Source organism: Leptopilina boulardi, unplaced genomic scaffold, assembly GCF_019393585.1.
Source record: "Leptopilina boulardi isolate dan_hultmark-lab unplaced genomic scaffold, ZJU_Lbou_2.1 LbouV2_70, whole genome shotgun sequence".
Taxonomy (NCBI): domain Eukaryota; kingdom Metazoa; phylum Arthropoda; class Insecta; order Hymenoptera; family Figitidae; genus Leptopilina; species Leptopilina boulardi.
The window spans coordinates 1,384,237-1,405,620 of NW_026138017.1; the positions used below are offsets into that span (position 1 = coordinate 1,384,237).

Below are 21,384 nucleotides of genomic sequence, written 5' to 3' on the forward strand. Positions count from 1 at the left end.
TTTTTTTCAATTTACAATGAAAATAATATATATATATATATATTTTTAATCGGCGCAATTCAACAAACAGTACAAATTTTGTCTTTAAACAAATTTGTTTGCGCACTTTCAATTGAATTGTGATATTTTCTATATAATTTGTATTATATAAATTTTGCCACGTTTATTAGTTAAATTGTATCTTCAATCTGTATAAATATTAAACAAGTGGATGAAGGGTGAGAGAGAAAGAGAGAGAGAGAGAAAGGCAAAATGCTTGTAATTCATTTAGCCCAAACAAAAGCCATTATCGTTGATTTAACCATTTGACCTGTTTTATGGGAGGGAGAGGGGAGAAGTTAACCATATTATTTTATATTATATTAAAGTAATGTTAACTTGAAAATTGCTATATGAATTGGTGCTGATGAAACAAAAACTCTATATATTTTTGAGAGGGAGAAATTTAATGTATAACCATCAACAATTTATGCCGCAATGTTTTGTTTTGAATGTATATATATATATATATATATGTATACACATGTATAGTAACTTTATCTGACGCAACGAATGCCTTCGCTTAAATATAAAAGCCGTCGAAACCAAGCGGAGTGTCAGTATTGTCAAGTAGATGCCCTCGAAGTCAACCGCAATTTTTTTTTTTGCAATTTTTTGTTTTTGTTTGTGTTTTGTTTTCCAATAGTGAATAATATATTTCACGAATTTTTCGATAAATTTTTTTTTTTCTAAAGAAAAGAGAAGCAAAAAAATTTGCGTTAATTTTTAATAATTTTTTTTGTTTAATTAATAAATTTGAGTAGAAAAAAAGTGAGAGAAATTTTGGTATTTTTCTTATTTTTTTTTTTTTTCCTTTTTGTGGGGCGAAAGTGGGGAAAATTAGTTTCGTTACAATTTATTAGTCTTTTGTCTTGGGATCTTTTCATTTGAACACCAACGACAAAATGATAAAAGGCAAAGAAAAGTTTAAACTGGACTACGCTGAGTTTAAAACAGAAGTTGCTAAGCAAAGACGCTCAGCAGCCACGAGAGAATTAAGTAAGTGAAATGGACCAAAATTTTTCACAGGGAAATTACATCACTTTTTTTCTTAAAAAAAAAAAAAAAAAAATACGAATTTACAAATTTTCAATTTGTAAAAATAAATATAAAATAAAAAAAATATAAAAAAAATTCAATTATTGTAAATATTATTTAAATTTTTTACAATAATTACTCATTAGATAAAAAATGTCCTTACGATTATATCGCATTTTCAAAATGATAATTTATATTTGATAATTAATTGCTATTAAATTATTTTTAATTATCATCATTAAATTATTCCAATTACAATTGTAATTAAGGTTTTAAAGTATTCCATAATTATTTCGTGGAATAATAAACTTTTTTTTCAATTTTATTAATATTTCCCATTTTTTTTTAAATTAGTGGAAAAAATATTCAGTTTTTTTTTCTTTCTAAATTATTCCTTTTATAAAAAATTATTTACCTTTCTTAAATTGATAATGCAAATTTTTATTTGATAAAAAAAATTTTTTTAAATGAATTTTTTGAAATGAAATCGAATTCAAGAAACATTTACCGTTCGACACACTTGGTAGGTTAATAACCGGTTAAAATATCAAGTGATTGGAGAAAACGTGAATAAATTAACGCGCTGGCAAACGAAAAACCAGTTTTCTACACTCCTAGTTTATTATATAATTTATATTTGACGGAAATTAGTTTAAAAATTAAAAAAAAAAAAAAAAATTCTTTCAATTTCCTCTCCTTTTGTAATTTGTTGTATATATAATGGAATAATAATTTTATTATTAATTATGAATATATAATAATTATTCATTTGAGAAAATTCATTTGATTTTAGCAAAGATTGCTTACTCGGCACCTCATAGTGTAATTTCCTTAGCTGAGGGAATGCCAAATGAGGAAACTTTTCCATTTACGGAAATCACTGTCAAATTGAAAGATGGAGTGAAATTTACTCTTGATGGTGAAGATTTGGGTGCATCACTTCAATATATTCCAAGTCAAGGTTATCCACCATTATTAGAGGTTGGTAAAACAAAAAAAAAAAAAAATTTAAATAAAAAAAAATTTTTTAATAAAAAAAAAAAATAATTTTAAATAAAAAATTCTTTTTTCTGAAATTTTCTATTTTCAGATATTAAGAGATTTTCAAAGAAAAGCACATGCACCACCCCTATGGGAAAGTCGAGACATCGTGATAGTTGCCGGGGGTCAAGATGGACTCAGTAAATCGCTCGAAGCCATAATTGGTTACGGGGATCCAATTCTGGTTCAGGATCCGTTTTATCCTGGCGCTGAAGTTGTGGTAAATTTTTCCACCTAAATTCTCCTTATTTATATATATATAAAAAATGAAAATGATTTCTAAACTAATTTTTCCAAAATAATTTTCTTACTATCTTGAAATTTTTTTCTTTAAATAATTATATGTAGTAAACCTAATTTATTTTATCGCAAAATTAACCTTTTCCATTTGTTTCTTTCTTTTTTTTTGTGAATCACTTCCGGTAGTTTTTTTTTTGTTCTTTGTTTCTTCTTTTATTTATTTCTTCTTTTATTTGTTTATTTTCTTTATTTCTTCTTTTTTATTACTTCGTTAATTTTTAAGTTTTATGAAATTTTTTATTCTTCTTATTTCTTCTTTTATTTGTTTATTTTCTTTATTTCTTCTTTTTTATTACTTCGTTAATTTTTAAGTTTTATGAAATTTCTTATTCTTCTTTATTTTTTTATTTTTTATGCGTTTTTTAAAAATATTTTCCATGAAAAATTCCAATCGCGCCGAGAAGCGAACCCACGTCTATTATCTTTAGCCTGTTGACTACTTTACCATTTGAGCCAACGACTTATTTTAATTTCCAACTAATTTTTACAAATATCCGTAACACTTTTTTTAGGTTTCTAGTAACTTTTTTGCACTTTTTTTTTATCCCTTGCTTTTTTTTCTGGCTTCTTTTGAATAAAGGAGAAAATTAATTTAAAAAAAAAAAAAAATACAATTTAGATTGCACCTCACTATGCGGAATTGATTCCAATTCGTCAAGACGAATATGGAATTGAACCTGATTTTTTACGTGAAACATTAAGAGAGAGAGAATCGTCGGGGAAAAAAATGCCAAAAATGATGTACATTAATGCAACTGGCGCAAATCCTACAGGAACAGTTATACCATTGGAAAGGCGAAAGGAAATATACAGGATAGCCTGCGATTACAATTTCCTGATCCTTGACGATGATCCTTATCATTTTATGTACTTCACCGAGGCAAGTTTTATACATATGCGTATAAAAACAAAAAATTTTCTTATCGCAATAACAATTTTTATAAAATAATTTGTTTATAAAATAATTTGTTTATAAAATAATATTTTGAATATAAAATAATATTTTATGAATAAAATTTTTTTTTTTTTTGCAATTAAAATTTGCAGGAGGCGCCAAAATCATTTTTATCCTTGGACACAGAAGGAAGGGTTATTAGAATAGATTCATTCTCAAAAGTATTGAGTAGCGGTCTTAGAATAGGTGTGATAACAGCTGCAGCTCCTTTGGTAGCTAGTGTGGAATTACATATGCAAAGTAGTCATCTTCATGCGCCTACTTTATCGCAGGTATATATATATATCTATACGTCAAGGAAGTTACTTACGAAAATAATTATAATTATTTTCCCTCTCTCTCTATATATATATTTAAAATCCATTATCGCAATAGGAAAAATAAAATTAACCGTTTTTACACGTCACAAGACAATAATTATATATATTAATCATGACGATAATTATTATTTTTCAACAATAAAAAGCCGATAACCCCATATATTTTGTTTACAAAGAAAAAAGAATTTTTCTTTTTTAAAATTACAATTTTTTTTGAAATTTTACAAATTTTTTCTAAAAATGAAATTTATAATTAACAAAATTTTGTTTGAATTTAAATTTATTTTCAAATCAAAGTTTATTAATATATATATACATCTCATCACCCCGTGGCAGAAAAATCTAAATGCATCTTGAGGCGCGTGTCAATTTATCTTTTGCGCAGAAGCGTGAACAAATAAGTGATTATAATTATTATTAATGGTAATTGATAACGAGGAAATAATATTGAGAAAATTAATGATCGTTTCTTTTTTTTTCTATTTACTATAGGTGATACTATATCAATTACTCAAGATATGGGGATACGATAGAATGATGGAACATTTTCGAAGTATAAGATCCGTTTATAAAGAGCGTAGGGAAATTATGGTGTCACTTGCGGAAAAACATTTAAGTGGTTCGTAATTTATTTAAACATTAATTAATTCATTAATAATTAATTTAATTCATAATTAAATTAATTCATAATTAAATTAATTCATAATTAAATTACTTCATAATTAAATTAATTCATAATTAAATTAATTTCTAATTTAATTAATTCATAATTTAATTAATTCATAATTTAATTAATTGACTGATTAATGAATTGATTAATTAAAACAGTAAAAAGATACAATTACATTTATTACTAATATATAGAAAATAACGGAATTTTTATTTCATAAAATTTTTATTTAGAATTTAATTTAGTCAAATTATCAATTAAAGAATCCAAAGAATTGATTTCCATGAACCAAATATAATATATATTTGAGTTAAATAAACGTATATTTTGTCTCAGAGACTATTAAGTCCATTTATTTGGCGTAAAAAAAATTATTTATTTAAATCAAATAAAAATTTCTTTTAATCAAATAAAAATTTCTTTCCATCAAATAAAAATTTCTTTGAATTAAATAAATATTTATTTGGCTCTCGAGAAATTAAGAATAAAATTTTTTTTTAGGTTTAGCTGATTTTAATCGTCCGAGTGCTGGATTTTTCTTATGGATTAAAGTCCGTGGTATTAATGACACATGGAAAATGGTTATGCAAAGAGGAGTGACACACGGTGTCCTTATGGCTCCAGGAGCAGCATTTATGGCCGATCCTTCCAAACCTTGCAACGCCATCAGGGCGAGTTTTGCTAAAGCTTCATACAATGAAATGAATTTGGTACGTGTTTTATCATCTAAGTAATGAAATTTAATTTTTTTTTTTGTTAATTTTAATTAAAAATCAAATTTTTGTAATATTAAATTTTTTTATTAAATATTTAATTAAATTATTAATGTTTATTGAAAGTTTTAACTAAAATATATTTAATTAAAATTTTTTAACTAAATTACCAACTAAATTACCAACTAAACTTTAATAATAAATTTCATAAATAATTAAATATTAATAAAAAATAAAAAAAAAAAAATATTATACTTGAAATCAAATTTTACAAATTTTCAATAGAAAAAATAGAAATAAAATTAAATATTTTAATAGAAATTTAATAAGAAAATTCATATTAATAATATTTTCTTTTTCAGGCATTGGAAAGATTGGCAACGCTAATAAAAAATGAATTATCTTTAAATCAATTGATATTAAATGGTAATACGTGAAGAAAATTTATAAAAATACCGACTATAGTTACAAAAGGAGATGTACTTAGAAAGGATAAATTCACCTTTTATGGGGTGAAATTTTCCCTACAGTCGATAAATGCTTCCACGTGTGTTCACAATTACCGACAGTGGGTGAAAGAACGATGTGAATTTCGACATATTTTTCAAACGGTAATTAAATGATTAAAAAGTATTCTACACTATCGTTTATTGAAATTTAAATAAATAATCGATTTAATTTTGTTAATTAAAAATAAAAAAAAAAAAAAAATTGTAAATTATTTCCAAAACTATTGAATTTTTAAACAATTTTTAATTAAATATATTATTTTTCAATTAGAGAATTTGAATTTTGAATAGAAAAAACAATTATTAAATAATAAATTATTAATTTTGATTGTTTTAATGTTATTTAACTAATTTTATTTTTTTCAACTTGTTTTTATAATTTATTTGCAATATTTTTTCTCGTGACTACGACTATTTCATTTGTTAACAAAATTCGTTTATTTATAACAATAAATATATCAGATTATCAAAAATTACTTTTTGGAAATAAATAATTTTTAAAAATATTGTATTTAAGAAATCAAATTTGATTTTTAATTTGTAGAATTGAAAATTTTTTTTTTTTTATATAAAAACAATAATTATTTTAATACACGTTTTTATAATTAATGACACCGAATTACTGCCAACATATTATATATTCGTGTACTTTAAAATTGTATAACTTGACTTGACAAATAAAAATTGTCCAAAATATTTTTATTATTTTATTTAATATATGATCCTTTTTTTGACAATAAATATTTTCTTTTTTTTTTAATAATAATAATAAAATAAAATTTAGTGCGTTTTGAAAATATTTTTTTCTTGAATTTCGATTTGAAATGAAATTAAAAGAATTGAGCGTGCATGTATTTATATCAAAAGGAGTGTTTTCTATAGTGTTAGTGGTAGATAAAGAGAAGGAAGCATAGGGAAACTAGACTCTCTCACTTAAGGCTAAACATCTGAACTACCAATTAATTTAGCGGAATTAATTTAATCTGCCGCAATATAAGCAGACAAGATACGTTCTGCGACTATCTCAACGTTACTAGTGGCCTACTTTCTCTCTCTCTCTCTCTCTCTCTCTCTCTCTCTCTCTCTCTCTCTCTCTCTCTCTCTCTCTCTCTCTCTCTCTCTCTCTCTCTCTCTTTACTTTTTTTTTTCTTTGAAAAAATAAAATCGTAAAATAAGCAATTTCTTAAAATCCAATAAATTTATGTTACAATTCCTCAAGGTTTAAAAAAAAAGGAAACGATCATTTTTTTTTTTTTTTAATTGAAAAAAGTACTCTCTAAATCTGAATTAGTAAAAATTTTCAGTTTTACTAATTCATTAGTAAATTTTAACTACGTATTAGTTAAATTTAATTTACTGTTATTATTATTATTATTATTATTAGTATTATTATAAATATTAAATTTTACTAATTAATTCGTTTTTTTTGCTAATTCATTAGTAAATTTTAGCTAATTCGTAAAGAAAAATCAGTCTCATAAATTAGTTACAAAAATCTTTATCAGATTTAGAGAATTATTTGAAAAATTAATATTTTTAAAAAAAGAATAAAAAAAATTTTTTTTTAGCTTTATATTTGAGAAATTTTTTATTTCCCCCCCTTTCTTTTTAATTACAAAATTATTTTAAATATTAATTTATTTTTTTTTCCTCCTATACCGATAAAACAGATTGGAATAAACGAGGAATATTTAGTACACGCGAGAGTTTGTTGTCTTTCCGTAAATAGTGTGTCAGATTTAATGTTGTACGAATTTTAGGCGCGCCGGAAAAAAAGAGAGAGAGAAAAAAAAATAGGGAATCCTAAGTCTCGTTGAAGATATACTGTATATTAAAAGAAGTTTCAGAGAGGGGGCGGGTGGGGGAGGGTGTGATTTCCCAGTGAAAGAGGGTCGAACACACGACCGATCATACGAATGACCACATTTTCGTTCAACAGGGATTTTAGGAATAAACGCGGCAGTTTTCACACTTTTTCCTTCAAAGATGCGCGTCTTTATAAAAAAAAAAAAAAATAGTATCGGAAATATTACGTATTTGCAAAAATTGCAAAAAAAAAAAAAATTATTTGCAAAAAAAAAGAATTTTATTTTAAATTGTTATTCCTTTTTTTGGAAAATAGAAATATGTACCAAATTTCAGTACTCTCGGTCAAAATGGCTAGACTCTAGAAAACATCGATTATCAGTTACCCACTTGGAAATATTCCCCGGAAAGTGCCCCCTGGAGGTTCTATCAGAATTCCGCCGGAACTTCCAACGAAATGCCGTCCAAAGAATTTCCGATGGGATTCCGACGGAATTCTGACAGAATTCCGATTAATTTTTTTCAAAATTTTCCAACGTAATTCCATCGGAATTCCATCGAAGTTCCAAAGAATTTCCGATGGGATTCCGACGGAATTCCGACGGAATTAGGAATCTAAAAATTTTGAAAAAAATTAATCGGAATTCTGTCAGAATTCCGTCGGAATCCCATTGGAAATTCTTTGGACGGAATTTCGTTGGAAGTTCCGGCGGAATTTTGATAGAACCTCCAGGTGGCACTTTCCAGGGAATCTTTCCAAGTGGTTTAAATTTTTGCTGATAGTTCGTTAACAAAGTCATAAAAAAAAAATTCTGTAAATAAAAGAAAAGAATTTTTGTACCAAATTTCTGTTATCTAGGTCAAAATGGCTAAAATCTAAAAACCACGGTTGTTGGATAAATTTTTCAAACTATTTTCTAGACAAAATTTTCAAAAATAAATTACAATTTTGAAAATTCTGTAAATAGATAAAAATAGAAATATATACCAAATTTCAGTACTCTCGGTCAAAATTGCTAGACTCTAGAAAACATCGCTTATCAGTTAAATAGTTTCGATATTTCGTCCAAAAAAAAAAAAAAATTGAAATTTCGAAAATTAAGTAAAAAAAAAACAATTTTTGTCACAAAGAAAGTTATTAATTTTTTTTTTCATTGTTAAATCTGAGAGAATTTTTCAAGAAAAAATTGAGTAAAAATGTAGGTGTGTATGTATATAATATATATATAGATTGTGTTGAAGTTGAAAAGCAGAGTAAGAGAGAATGTGTATTTTCGCACACATGAAAATAATTTTTCAATGTGTGTGTGTATATATATAGAGCGAGGAACGGGCAAAACACAAGACACAGAATAGCGAGATAGTAACGGTGGTGGCGAGGTAGCGGCGTCACCACGGAAATCAAGAGTAATGCCAACACGAAACTGCACTACCCCTCGCCCCTGTGCCAAAACCCCCCATCCACACGATCCCTTCGAGCCACCCTTCGTCCCACCTCGACATTTCTCCGCCACCTACTACTACCGATCTCACTCTCTCCCCCGGGGAATAACCCCCTTTGCCAACCTGCCTATATATATATATATATATATATATATACTCTCTGAGACACAGGATCGCATGCCACTGCTATTGTGTTTGTATATGTTTGTTGAAATCTATATAATACTGATATCCTTTTGCCAAAGAGAAATAAAATAAAAAAAAATTATTTTTTTTGTAAATAAAGAAATTTTTTTTATTAATATTAGTAGATAAAGTCAGTTTTAGTCAGACAAATTTGTAGTTAAGGGATTTTTGTCTGACAAAATTGTTTTTTGAATCTTCTACTTTGAAATTAGTGATAAAAGGAAATTTTTAGTTCGACAAAATTGTTGAGAAGGTGCTGATATAATTTTATAAATCAGTGATAAAAGCAAGTTAAAGTCAGACAAAATTTATTTTAATTTACAACTAATTTTAAAAGTAGTAAACAAATTTTTTGGTCAGGCAAAAGTATACAAAAATTAGTAGTAGTATTTAGTAATTAGTAGTAATAATTAGTAGTAGTAATTAGTAGTAAAAGGAATTTTCAGTCAGACGAAACTGTCCATAAGATGGTAATAATTTTTATAAATATCAGTAGAAAAAACTAGTAATAGTTAGGACAAATTTTTTTTTAAATACCTAATTCCATGTAATAAAAATACTTAAATACTTTTTCAAAAAAAAAAAAATAGTAAAGAAATATTTTTGGTCAGGCATAAATTGTTTAGAAGGTGCTGATAATTTTTTAAATCAGTAGTAGAAGCAAGTTAATGTCAGACAAAATCTTTAAATTTACACACAATTTCAAAATAAGTATAGTAAAAACAAATTTGGTCAGTGAAAATTGGTAATTTTTACATTAGTAGTAAGAGGAATTTTTAGTCAGTCAAAACTGTCTATAAGGTGCAAATAATTTTTATAAATATCAACAAACTAGTAATAGTCAGACAAAATTTTTAATGTAACTAATTTGTAGTAATAAGAACACATAAAAAAAGTGGTATAATAATTTTTGGTCAGACAAAATTAAACAAAATTAATAATTTAAAAATTAGTAGTACAGGGAATTTATAGTCAGACAAACGGGGAAATTGAAATCTACATAGTACTAACATACATTCGCCTTATTAATACATAGAAATTAACCAAAAAAAAAACATTATTTTTTTGTAAATAAACAAATTTTATTATCAATATCAGTGGATAAAGTTAGTTTTAGTTAGATAGAATCGTAATAAAGGGATTTTTGTCTGACAAATCATTTTTAAATTTCCTACTTTGAAATCAGTGATAAAGGAAATTTTTAGATAGACAAAATTGTTTAGAAGGTACTATTAATTTTATAATTTAATTTTCAGTAGTTAAAACTAGTAATAGTCAGAAAAAACTTTAAAATAACTAATTGAAAGTGATGAAAGCACAAAAAACCCAAAAAAAGTAGTAAAAACATTTTTTGGTCAGGCAAAAATTGAAAAAATTAGTAATTTTAAAATTAGTAGTAAAGGTAATTTTTAGTCAGAAATAAGTAGTAAAAACCATTATTAGTCAGACCAAACTACAAAAAATAATTTCAATTTGAGTAGTAAAGGGAATTTTTAGTCAGACACAAATTTTTCAATCTATTAAAATTTTAGTGCAAGTAGTATAATACAGTGTAAGTCAGACTAAACATTTTTGTGAATATAGTAATAGTAAGAAAAATTCTCGTCAGGTTGGAAATATTCCAATTATTCGACATCAGTAGTAAAAAAAAAAGTTTTAGTTCTACTAAAATTGTTTATATTCTTATAATTTTATTATATAGTAGTAGTGGCACATTTCATCTCTATATTTTTAGCTGAATTTTTTATAGACGAATTTACTAACACATACAAAGGCATATTACAGCAAACTTCTTCAATACGCGCGAGGCACTTTTTTTCTCGTACAAAAAAAAGGTTCGTATTCTTTTTTCCTATATATACTTCCTTTTTTTCTCTTTCGACGCTTCTTTTGACTTTTTTTTTCTCTCTGTTTTCACGCGTCCAATGTCCCCTCTTTATACACCCCCAAAGACCTGTACTTTTCGTATATAGAGCCAACGGAAACAGAATTACGATCATTATATGCTTCTAGCGTAAAAATTTTACTCCACTCATTATCACTTAATGAGTGATTAGCGGTTTCTGGTCACCGTATTATCGTTTTATCCCAACACAGAGAAGAACAGAAATGAATGAGAGAGAGAGAGAGAGAAAAAAAGTAGGAACTAAAAATTTAAGGAAAAAAAACTTGGATAATATATGAAAAACGTACTTTTATGTATATAATCATTTCAAGAAATTTATTAGGAGTGAAGAAAATTTTTTAGTCAGACTAAACGTGTTAAGGGACATTTTTAACGAGACAAAATATGAAATTTTTTTGTAAAAAACAAATGAAATTAGATTAAACTTTTTTGGGTATTAGTAGTAAAATACAGTTTCGCATAGACAAAATTTTTTATAATTGCGATCAATAGTAAAAGACTGTTTTAGCCAGACACAATTTTCTATTCGAAATTTATTATCAGTAGTAAAATCTGTCCCAGTCAGAAAAAAAATTTTCTATTTTTTGTGGCAGTGGATAAAAAAGTTTTGGACAGACAATTTTTTTAAAATTTTTGATGTCAGTAGTAAAAGTCAGTTTTGGTCAGACAAACTGTTCTATATTTGGTATTAGTAGTAAAAAATAGTTTCGGTCAGACAAAATTTTCTTTTTTTGCAAAAAGTTCTATTTTTGATGGCAGTAGTAAAAATAAAATTTGGTCAGACAAAACTATTTCTTGTGGCAGTAGTAAAAGCCAATTCAGTCAGACAGAATTTTCTTTTTTTCCAAAAAGTTCTATTTTTGATGGCAGTAGTAAAAATAAAATTTGGTCAGACAAAATTATTTCTTGTGGCAGTAGTAAAAGCCAATTCAATCAGACAGATTTTTGCATTTTTTGTATCAGTAGAAAAAGAGTTTCGGTCAGACAAAATTATTTCTTGTGGCAGTAGTAAAATACAGTTTTGATCAGAAAAAACTATCGGAATTTGATATCAGTAGAAAAAACAGTTTCAGTCAGGCAACAATTTCTATTTTTTTTATGTCAGTGGTAAAAACTAGTTACACTTAGACAAAATTTTTTATTTTTGATGACAGTAGTAAAAATAAAGTTTGGTCAGACAAAACTATATAGAAATTCGGTATCAGTAGTAAAAGCCAATTCGATCAGACAGATTTTTGTATTTTTTGTGTCAGTAGAAATAAAACAGTTTCGGTAAGACAAAATTTTCTTTTTTTGCAAAAAGTTCTATTTTTGATGGCAGTAGTAAAAATAAAATTTGGTCAGACAAAACTATTTCTTGTGGCAGTAGTAAAACCCAATTCAGTCAGACAGAATTTTCTTTTTTTCCAAAAAGTTCTATTTTTGATGGCAGTAGTAAAAATAAAATTTGGTCAGACAAAATTATTTCTTGTGGCAGTAGTAAAAGCCAATTCAATCAGACAGATTTTTGCATTTTTTGTATCAGTAGAAAAAGAGTTTCGGTCAGACAAAATTATTTCTTGTGGCAGTAGTAAAATACAGTTTTGATCAGAAAAAACTATCGGAATTTGATATCAGTAGAAAAAACAGTTTCAGTCAGGCAACAATTTCTATTTTTTTTATGTCAGTGGTAAAAACTAGTTACACTTAGACAAAATTTTTTATTTTTGATGACAGTAGTAAAAATAAAGTTTGGTCAGACAAAACTATATAGAAATTCGGTATCAGTAGTAAAAGCCAATTCGATCAGACAGATTTTTGTATTTTTTGTGTCAGTAGAAATAAAACAGTTTCGGTCAGACAAAACTATTTCTTGTGGCAGTAGTAAAAAACAATTTTGGTCAGAAAAAACTATCGAAATTTGATGTCATTAGGAAAAACAGTTTCAGTCAAATAAAACATTCTATTTTTGTTATAAGTAGTAAAAAACTGTTTTAGTCATACAACAATTTCTATTTTTTGATGTTAGTGGTAAAAACTGCTTACAGTCAGACAAAATTTTTTATTTTCGATAGCAGTAGTAAAAATAACGTTCGGTCAGACAAAACAATAGTAGTTCGCTATTAGTAGTAAAAAACAGTTCCGGTCAGACATTTCTAGTTCTAAAAATTTCTAAAATGTTCCAAAACTAAAAAAAAATTCCCTATACTTTAAATTAAAAATTTATATATCTACAATTTTAAAAATTAACAAAGCAATAATAATTTTCAAAAAAATATTTATATATATATATAAAAAACAATGATTGTAAGTTACAGTTATCCTTGAAACAGTATAACTAGAAAATTGGAAAAATTCTTTTGTCGTAAATTTGATAAATTTACGACGAATTAAGGAAGAAGGTCTTATATTAAAGTCTTAGAGAGAGAAAAAGAGAGAGAGAGAGAGAGAGAGAGAGAGATGTCTCTCTTTCTTTTTTGCTTTCTTTATTTTTTCCTTTTTTTTTACAGCCAGATATAAAAAAAGCGTTTGACAAAAGACAATCGAAAAATCCGTCGCATTATCGAATGCGGGACAGTGCAAGCACAATATTGCTCGCGATTGCCCAGTAAATATTGCTAGCGGGGGTTTTTGTTGTCGGCTTCAGCAGCCCGTAAACCAAGACATTAAATTTTATAATATTGCGCTCCCTTGCCTCTATATAGAATGTTGCCAACCATTTCTGACTCTCTCTCTCTCTTTCTCTTTCGTCTCTCTTTCTCTCTCATGTACAAACCCACGCAAGCCCGTCGCGCTTTTATTGGCTATTTACAGAGAAAATGGCCTCTAAATTAACTCTAGACTGTCGGATCACTATTTCTGTATCGAACAGCGGTATAAAAGTTTTGCTTTTTTCTGTTATATATATATATACAACAACGGGGAATTCAAAGCGATAATTTAAAATCTTATCAATTCGTCTCTTTGTCTCCATTATTTTTTTTGTAAATTATTATTGATTTTTTTAAGTTGAGAAATTAATTTTGTTTTTAATTTAAAAAAAACCGTTCTCGCCTTTATTTGCATTATAATAAATATTACCTTATTAATTCGTACACTGTGAACAAATTTATTTGATTCAAAGAAACAATTACTTGACAATCAAATAAATATTCACTTGAATTAAATAAATTAAATTAAATATAATTAATTATTATTATTAATTAATTATTAAATTAAATAAACTGTACTTAGACCAATAATATTTTTTATTTAAAACAAATACCATTTAATTCACTTAAATAATAATTATTTAATACAAATAAATATTTATTTGATACACGGGAAAAAAAAAAATCTATCTGAAACAGAGATATTTGTTTTTCTAAAATAGCGAAAACTATTTTATAAGGGAAACCAATATGATAATAATTTTTAAGTGTAATTTTTTTGAAATATTATTTTAGAACCACTTAAGAATTCGAAATTAGTTTTAAAATTCTGTGAAACAAATTTTTCTAAAACTAAAACTGCGAAACGTTTTGTAGCAAAAGTTTTACTTGTTCTACACTCACAGAAAAAAGATATGTTTGAACCAAATGTACCATTTTTTTTTTTTTTATATTTACCCAATTTTTTGGTTAGTTCAAACAAAATTTGTTTAAATATTTATTTGATCTAAATAACTGTTTGGTTTATTTTAATAAATTTTTTAAACAAAGAAAAAATTTTATTAAGCTAAATAAACGTTTGGTTTATGTAACCAATGGTTTGGTTAACTGTATATCAATGCATATTTATTTTGTTTGATTTAACCAAAATTTGGTTGCTTTAAACGAATTTTTTTCTGAATGTAATTAAATCTATTGTTATTCTTGTGAAAACTTTCGCTGTTTCAGGTATAAATATTTTTTTCCATGTAATATTTAATTTATAGAAGAAATAATAATAATAATAATTTTTGAAATGTAAATTTTTTTGTTTAAGCCAAGATAATATTAGTAGATAATAAAATAATAATAAATAAAATAATAATAATAATAATAATAATAATAATAATAATAATAATAATAATAATAATAATAATAATCATGATAATAATAATCATGATAATAATAATAATAAAAATAATAATAATAATAATAAAATAAAGGCATTTGCTGTACGATCAGTGACACGTTGTACACAGCATCTTTTATAAACGCGAAACATTTATAGTATCACATATTGGCATTATTTAAAAATAGAATCATAACCATTTCTAATAGAATTAATTTTGTCAGTCTCAAAAATCCAACACCCTTACTTTTCTCTCTCTCTCTCTCTCACTTTTTTTTCTATTTATAAAATCTGACAGTTTTAATAAGTGTTTAATAATATCAACATTAAAATTGATAAATAAGTATTTATCCCATACATTGCAGGGGGATATATTAGAGCAAATAAAAAAAAGCGATCGGAACGATTGGAATATATATATATATATATATCTATGTGAGCTTCTTTATTTATTAATACTGAATACCTGGGCTGTTATTCTATTCAGGTCGAGATCCTGTGTTTAATTTTGGAAACTTATATATGTATATATGTAACTATGTTTCAAAGTGGGAATACAAAAAAAAAGTGCATCTATGTAAGATATATATATATATATATATATATATATATATATATATATATATATATATATATTTATATAGAGAAGTTTGTGTTAATTTTGAAAGACGAATATCGGTACTGACAGGTCGGTGCCAAATAAATTTCATATCTCAATTAGTTTTGAGACACGTGCCGACACGTGTTTGTTCGATTACACACGCGAGAATGCAACGTCGTTTCGATGGGCGTAATTCATACACACACACATATATATATATATACAAATAAAGGGCAAACAATTTAAGTATTGCTCGATTGAGGCCTTTGCGAAAATATAGTATGGACCAGTCTATTTAAATATCAAAACGGGCGGAACAAAATGTTATTATTATTGATTGTCCCATTTGAGGAATTTTTTTTCACACATCAAAAGAGAAAAAATTTATTCTCAATATATTGGAGAATATATTTTTTGTTTTATAATTTATTAATAGAATAATATTAAATAAATAAACAAAAAAATAATAATCTCAATTTAAATATATGTTTTTGTTTACTATTTTTTTTATTATTTATAAAAATTTTTAAATTTCTAAATTATTATTTATTTTATTAATTAATGAATTAACTTGATTTAGCAAAACGACCAGATACAGGTAATTTTTTTTTTGGTCCTAGTTTAAAAAAATGTTGGATTTTTTTGTGGGTCAAAAAAAAAAGTTGAATTTTGTTGGACGGTGTAGTATTTATATATAAATATTTTTATGTAAAATGTATTTTTAAATTAAGAACGTATTTATATTTTAGATGTAAAATATAATAAATTTAAAAATAATATTTGCATTTTAATGTTTTCTAAAATAAGTATAAGGAATTTATTCTTAATTTCATATAAATATACTATTATTAATATAAAATAAAAGTATAAAGTGATAAAATTATTAGAAATTTTTTTTTGTTAAATTCTCGATCCAAATAAATGCTGATAAATATTTCTTGACAATAAGAAAATAATTTTAATCGGTTTAAAGAAATAATTTCAATAAAATAAAATCAGAAAAAATAATTTTCATTTTTTTTTTTTTTTAGAGAAATATTTCTCATTTGAAAAGATGTGGGTTAAAGAAAAAATTCCTTTTTGCAAAGAAATATTCTCATCCAATTCTCATCCAAAAATTCTTTAATAGAAAAAAAAATTTCTTGGTGAAAAAAAGATTTTAGCTAAAAAAAAAAAGATTCTTATACTTTTTTTTCGAAAATCTTAAATAAAAGAATTGCACAGATAACAATGTTATGAAATACGAAAAAAAAAATTTGAAAAAACTGCTTGCGAAATAATAAAGAAGATTTGAAAAAAGTGGAGACAAATGAAATGGAAAAGAAGCTACAGTAATATGAAATATTCATACGCCACGCACTCGAGAACAACAAGGAAAAAAAAAAGGGAAGGTATATTGAATTGCTAATAGAAGCCAAGTTGGAACTTTTCATTTCTCTCTAGTGAACACTAAATTGAAATCAAATAATAATAAAAAAAGAATGCTTAAATGAAAGAAAAGGCTTGCGGAACAAAATTTAATAAAAGTATTGTTATAGATTATTATTACTATTATTATTATTATTATTATTATTATTATTATTATTATTATTATTATTATTATTATTTAACATAACATAACTAAAATTGTATTATTTATTTTTTAATAATAAATTATAATAAATTTATTTTAATTTTAATTTCATTTTATGATAAATAAATAAATTTATTATTTTATTAATTTTTGTTAATTTTGATATAATAAGGTTTGAAAAATTTGCAAAATATGAAAAAATTTTAAATGATAAAATAATGAAAGGTCAATAAGTTAGCCGCAAAAGTCATTTTTAGGTGGTAAAAGATTACAAGGACATATGTTTGTACATTATAGTAATATATACATAGTTTCTTTGGCCGTCGTACAACATATTAACAGCTTAGCCCATAAGCCTTTTATATTACATTTTTCCCTCTATGGGGTCTTCTAATCCAATGGGGCGACCTACCCACGATACAAAAGGGGCACTAAAAAGGCCGACGATATCGATACTTTTACTTTATTCCTTCCGCCTCTCTCTCTCTCTCTCTCTCTCTCTCTCTCTCTCTCTCTCTCTCTCTCTCTCTCTCTTTCTCTCGCCAAGATACTGAGATATTAAATTAAAATTCTCTATTCCCATTATCATCAAACATATATAACTACTTTAAATAGCTAATTAGGAAAATTTAATTACAAATTAATTTTTTAATAAAATTGTAAATTTTATTATTTAAAAAAATTTTTTTAACGTCAAATCTGCTGATTATTATTATGGGCAATTAGTGTAATAAGTTTAAACCTTCGTACACTTTAAAAGGGTGTTTGTAATAAAAAAATTAATCTTTCGAAATTTTCCTGAAAAACGCAAATTAATGTAGTTAAGAAAGTAACTACTTTTTTGCAAAATTTTAAGTGATCGCGGTTTTCAGAATTTCCAACACTCCGGAAATTAAAAAGGAAAAATTTTTACTAAAATAAAATAAAGAAATTTAAAAATAATAAAAAAAAGATTTTTTCGTTCGCGAACTAAAAAATTCCGAGCACTCCCGAAACTAATTACTACCATTTTTTATTGTTCTAGGGGATAAAAGGGTTGAATTTTATGGAGTCTAACCCTTTCTGCCCCATTTTCCATTGTTTTAGGGGATTAACGGGTTGAAAACAATGGAAAATGGAGTAAAATTCAAAATTTTTGAAAAATACTCCATTTTCCATTGTTTTTAACCCTTTAATCCCCTAAAACAATGGAAAATGGAGCAAAAAGGAATTAACTGCATAAAATGCTCTATTTTCCATTGTTTTAGGGGATCAAAGGGTTGAAAACAATGGAAAATGGAGCATTTTTCAAAAATTTCGAATTTTACTCCATTTTCCATTGTTTTCCACCGTTTAATCCTCTCAAACCATGGAAAATGGAGCATTTTATAAATTTCAACCCTTTTTGCTCCAATTACCATTGTTTTAGGTGATTAAAGGGTTGAAAAGAATGGAAAACGGAGCATTTTTCAAAAACTTTGAATTTTCCTCAATTTTCCATTGTTCTCAACCCTTTTAATCCCCTCAAACAATAAGAAAGAAAGCAAAAAGGGTTAAAATTTTTGAAAAATGCTCCATTTTCCATTGTTTTCAACCCTTTAATCCCGTAAAACAATGGGAAATGGAGCAAAAAGGGTTGAAATTTTCAAAATGCTCCATTTTCCATTGTTTTCAACCCTTTAATCCCCTAAAACAATAAGAAATAAAGCAAAAAGGGTTAAAATTTTCAAAATGCTCCATTTTCCATTGTTTTTGGGGATTAAATGGTTGAAAACAATGGAAAATGGAGCATTTTTCAAAAATTTCGAATTTTACTCCATTTTCCATTGTTCTCAATTACTACTATAAATTACTAGTACAATTACTTATATCTTTCTGTCCCGATCCTCTTAAAAGTGATAGGAAAAAACAGTAACAAATAAAAAATAGATAATAATTATAGATAATTTCCAATCGATTAATATTTCTCTTAAATAAAAAATATGCAAATTTTTCTTTTTTAAGTGATATATGATAAATTAAAAAAGTAAAATTAGACATCAATTATACGATTTATTGTTGAGTGGGAAAATCGTATATTGATCGTAAATACAAACACTAACACACATACATACACAGACAAATAAACACACACATTTAGCAAATGTGGTCGATGATCTTTCCGAGATAATTTATGTACAATATATACATCAGGGTGTAGCATTGGGCTTTTGGGCGAGCGTAAGTCACGCGTTTGAAGGATGACTTCACATTGCGTGCATGTTTCCGGACAAACAAAACACAGAGAGAAGCTAAACCCTCCATAGAGAGAGAAAAAAAAAAGATAAAGAGTTGGGCGCACTCTGTCAACAATTTTTTATTTTCCCTTTAGACAGTGAAAATTTTGTCCCTATTGTTAATCTATCACGTGAATAGGAATTTTTGACAATTTATTTAACACCAAAAAAGAGTCGGTAAGTCATGCCTCTTAATTGGAACTTCGATCAAGAGATGTTCATGAGAGTCAAAAAAAAAAGAGAGAGAGAGAGAAAGGAAAAAGGATTGTGCCCGTAAAATGTATTTTACATATATCAACCCCTTTTTTTGGATTATTAGAAAATTTTAACGCGTCACGAAATAGTACGAGGTGAAAAAAAATATAGATAAATAAATTAGGTGAAATATTTTTGCTTTTTTTTCAAAAATTCCATGTTTGATCTTTTAATAATTATATAATAAAAATTTATTTTTCAATTAAGAAAATATTTTCAAAATTTGAATTCTTTGTTATTTAAACTAAAAAAAAATTATTTAAACCAAATATGTATTTTTTTACTTGGTATTGATATTTTTTATTAATTTTTAAATTAAAGAAAAAAAAAAGATTTTTAAATTATTTTTTACTTTAAATTTACACCGAAAAAAATAAAATCTTAAAATGAGAAGAAAATTCCTCTCAACATTTACTTTTACATTTTATTTTCAATATATGAATATTCATTTAAAAAAATAGAGGATTCTTTTTTTTTCATTTAAGAACATTTTGCTTAGATGATTATACTTTTAATCTTTTTTTTTCGATTGAAAGTATTCTTTTTCAATTGAGATTTTTTTTCTATATATAATTGAGATTATTCCTCTAGAAATATAGTTTTTTTTGTTTTTTTACGCACACCTTCAAACTGTTCGAAAACTGACTTCTATGTAAAGTAGAACTAACAAATTACATCTGTAATTTTGAAAATAATATTAATTACTTATAATCAATAATGTTATTATAATAATAATTATAATAATAATTATAATAATTATAATATTTTTTAAAATGCATAATTCTTTAATTTTTTGCCTAAAAAATATTTCTTGTAGTTTTCATTAATCAACAAATTATAAAAAAAAAAATATTTTTTAGACAAAAAATTAAAGAATTTTTATTTTAAAAAATTATTTCTTCAAAAATAATCGTTTATCATAAACGTTGCGTACTACAGCTTCGTAATAAATTAATATCAATGTGTTTAATCCCTATTCTTTCTATGATTAGAATTTTGTAATATTCCAGTTAGAATTAAATTTTTTCAGCATCATAATCTATAAATATTATTTTAAAAATATATTCATTTTTAAATAAATAAAAATAAGAATGAATTTTTCTCTTCCATATTTTTTTATTTGTAAATTACTTTTTCGATTTTTTGAAAGGAAGTAAATAAAAATTATTATGTAAATAATTGATAAACTTTTTCACTTGCATACTATATTCATTTTATTTTAAAAAATTAATCTAAGTTAAAAAAAGTATTTTTCATAAACTAAAAAATTTTAGTATTTTTATTAAATAGAAAATCGTGTTTTTGCCATGTATCCTTCTCTAAAATGATTTCTTTCCTATAAATAAATAAATCCAAGTTCTAAAGGATGAACTAACCTATATAATTTCTTCTAATTAAATAAAGAAGATTGACATTTTTAAACTTAACGTAGGATGAATATCTCTTTATTTGAGATTATTCCTTAACAAGATGAATATCTCTGTATTTGAGATTATTCCTCTCAAAAATATAGAAGAGGAAAATCCTCTCAATTAGATATGAATACTTTAGTGCTCATATATAAGAGGAAAAAATGCGTCAAAAGAAGAGGAATCCTCTAAAATTAAGAACTTATTTTTTTCGGTGTAAAATTTTTTTTTTTTTATATAGCTTAAGAAAAAGGGAATTTTATTTTCCAAAAAAAAAAAAGAAATAAAAAAAAAAAAATTTCTTTTGTTTGTTATCCGCGAATAATTAAATCCTCTATAAATCACAAG

At 25.2% G+C, this 21,384-nt stretch overlaps 2 protein-coding genes across 10 annotated transcripts in view; one reads left to right on the forward strand and one right to left on the reverse strand.

Annotated features, from left to right (window-relative positions):
* The window catches only part of LOC127290510 (retinal homeobox protein Rx2-like), a 390,969-nt gene that overhangs the window by 82,834 nt on the left and 286,751 nt on the right, over window positions 1-21,384 (reverse strand). The gene's annotated exons all lie outside the window — the stretch shown is intronic.
* On the forward strand, window positions 593-5,709 carry LOC127290503 (kynurenine/alpha-aminoadipate aminotransferase, mitochondrial-like). The gene is made up of 8 exons (XM_051319110.1): window positions 593-1,038; window positions 1,871-2,058; window positions 2,168-2,338; window positions 3,038-3,298; window positions 3,466-3,645; window positions 4,186-4,312; window positions 4,865-5,073; window positions 5,439-5,709. Exons 1-8 carry the CDS (start codon window positions 945-947, stop codon window positions 5,511-5,513), a joined length of 1,305 nt encoding a protein of 434 aa, XP_051175067.1. The 5' UTR covers window positions 593-944; the 3' UTR covers window positions 5,514-5,709.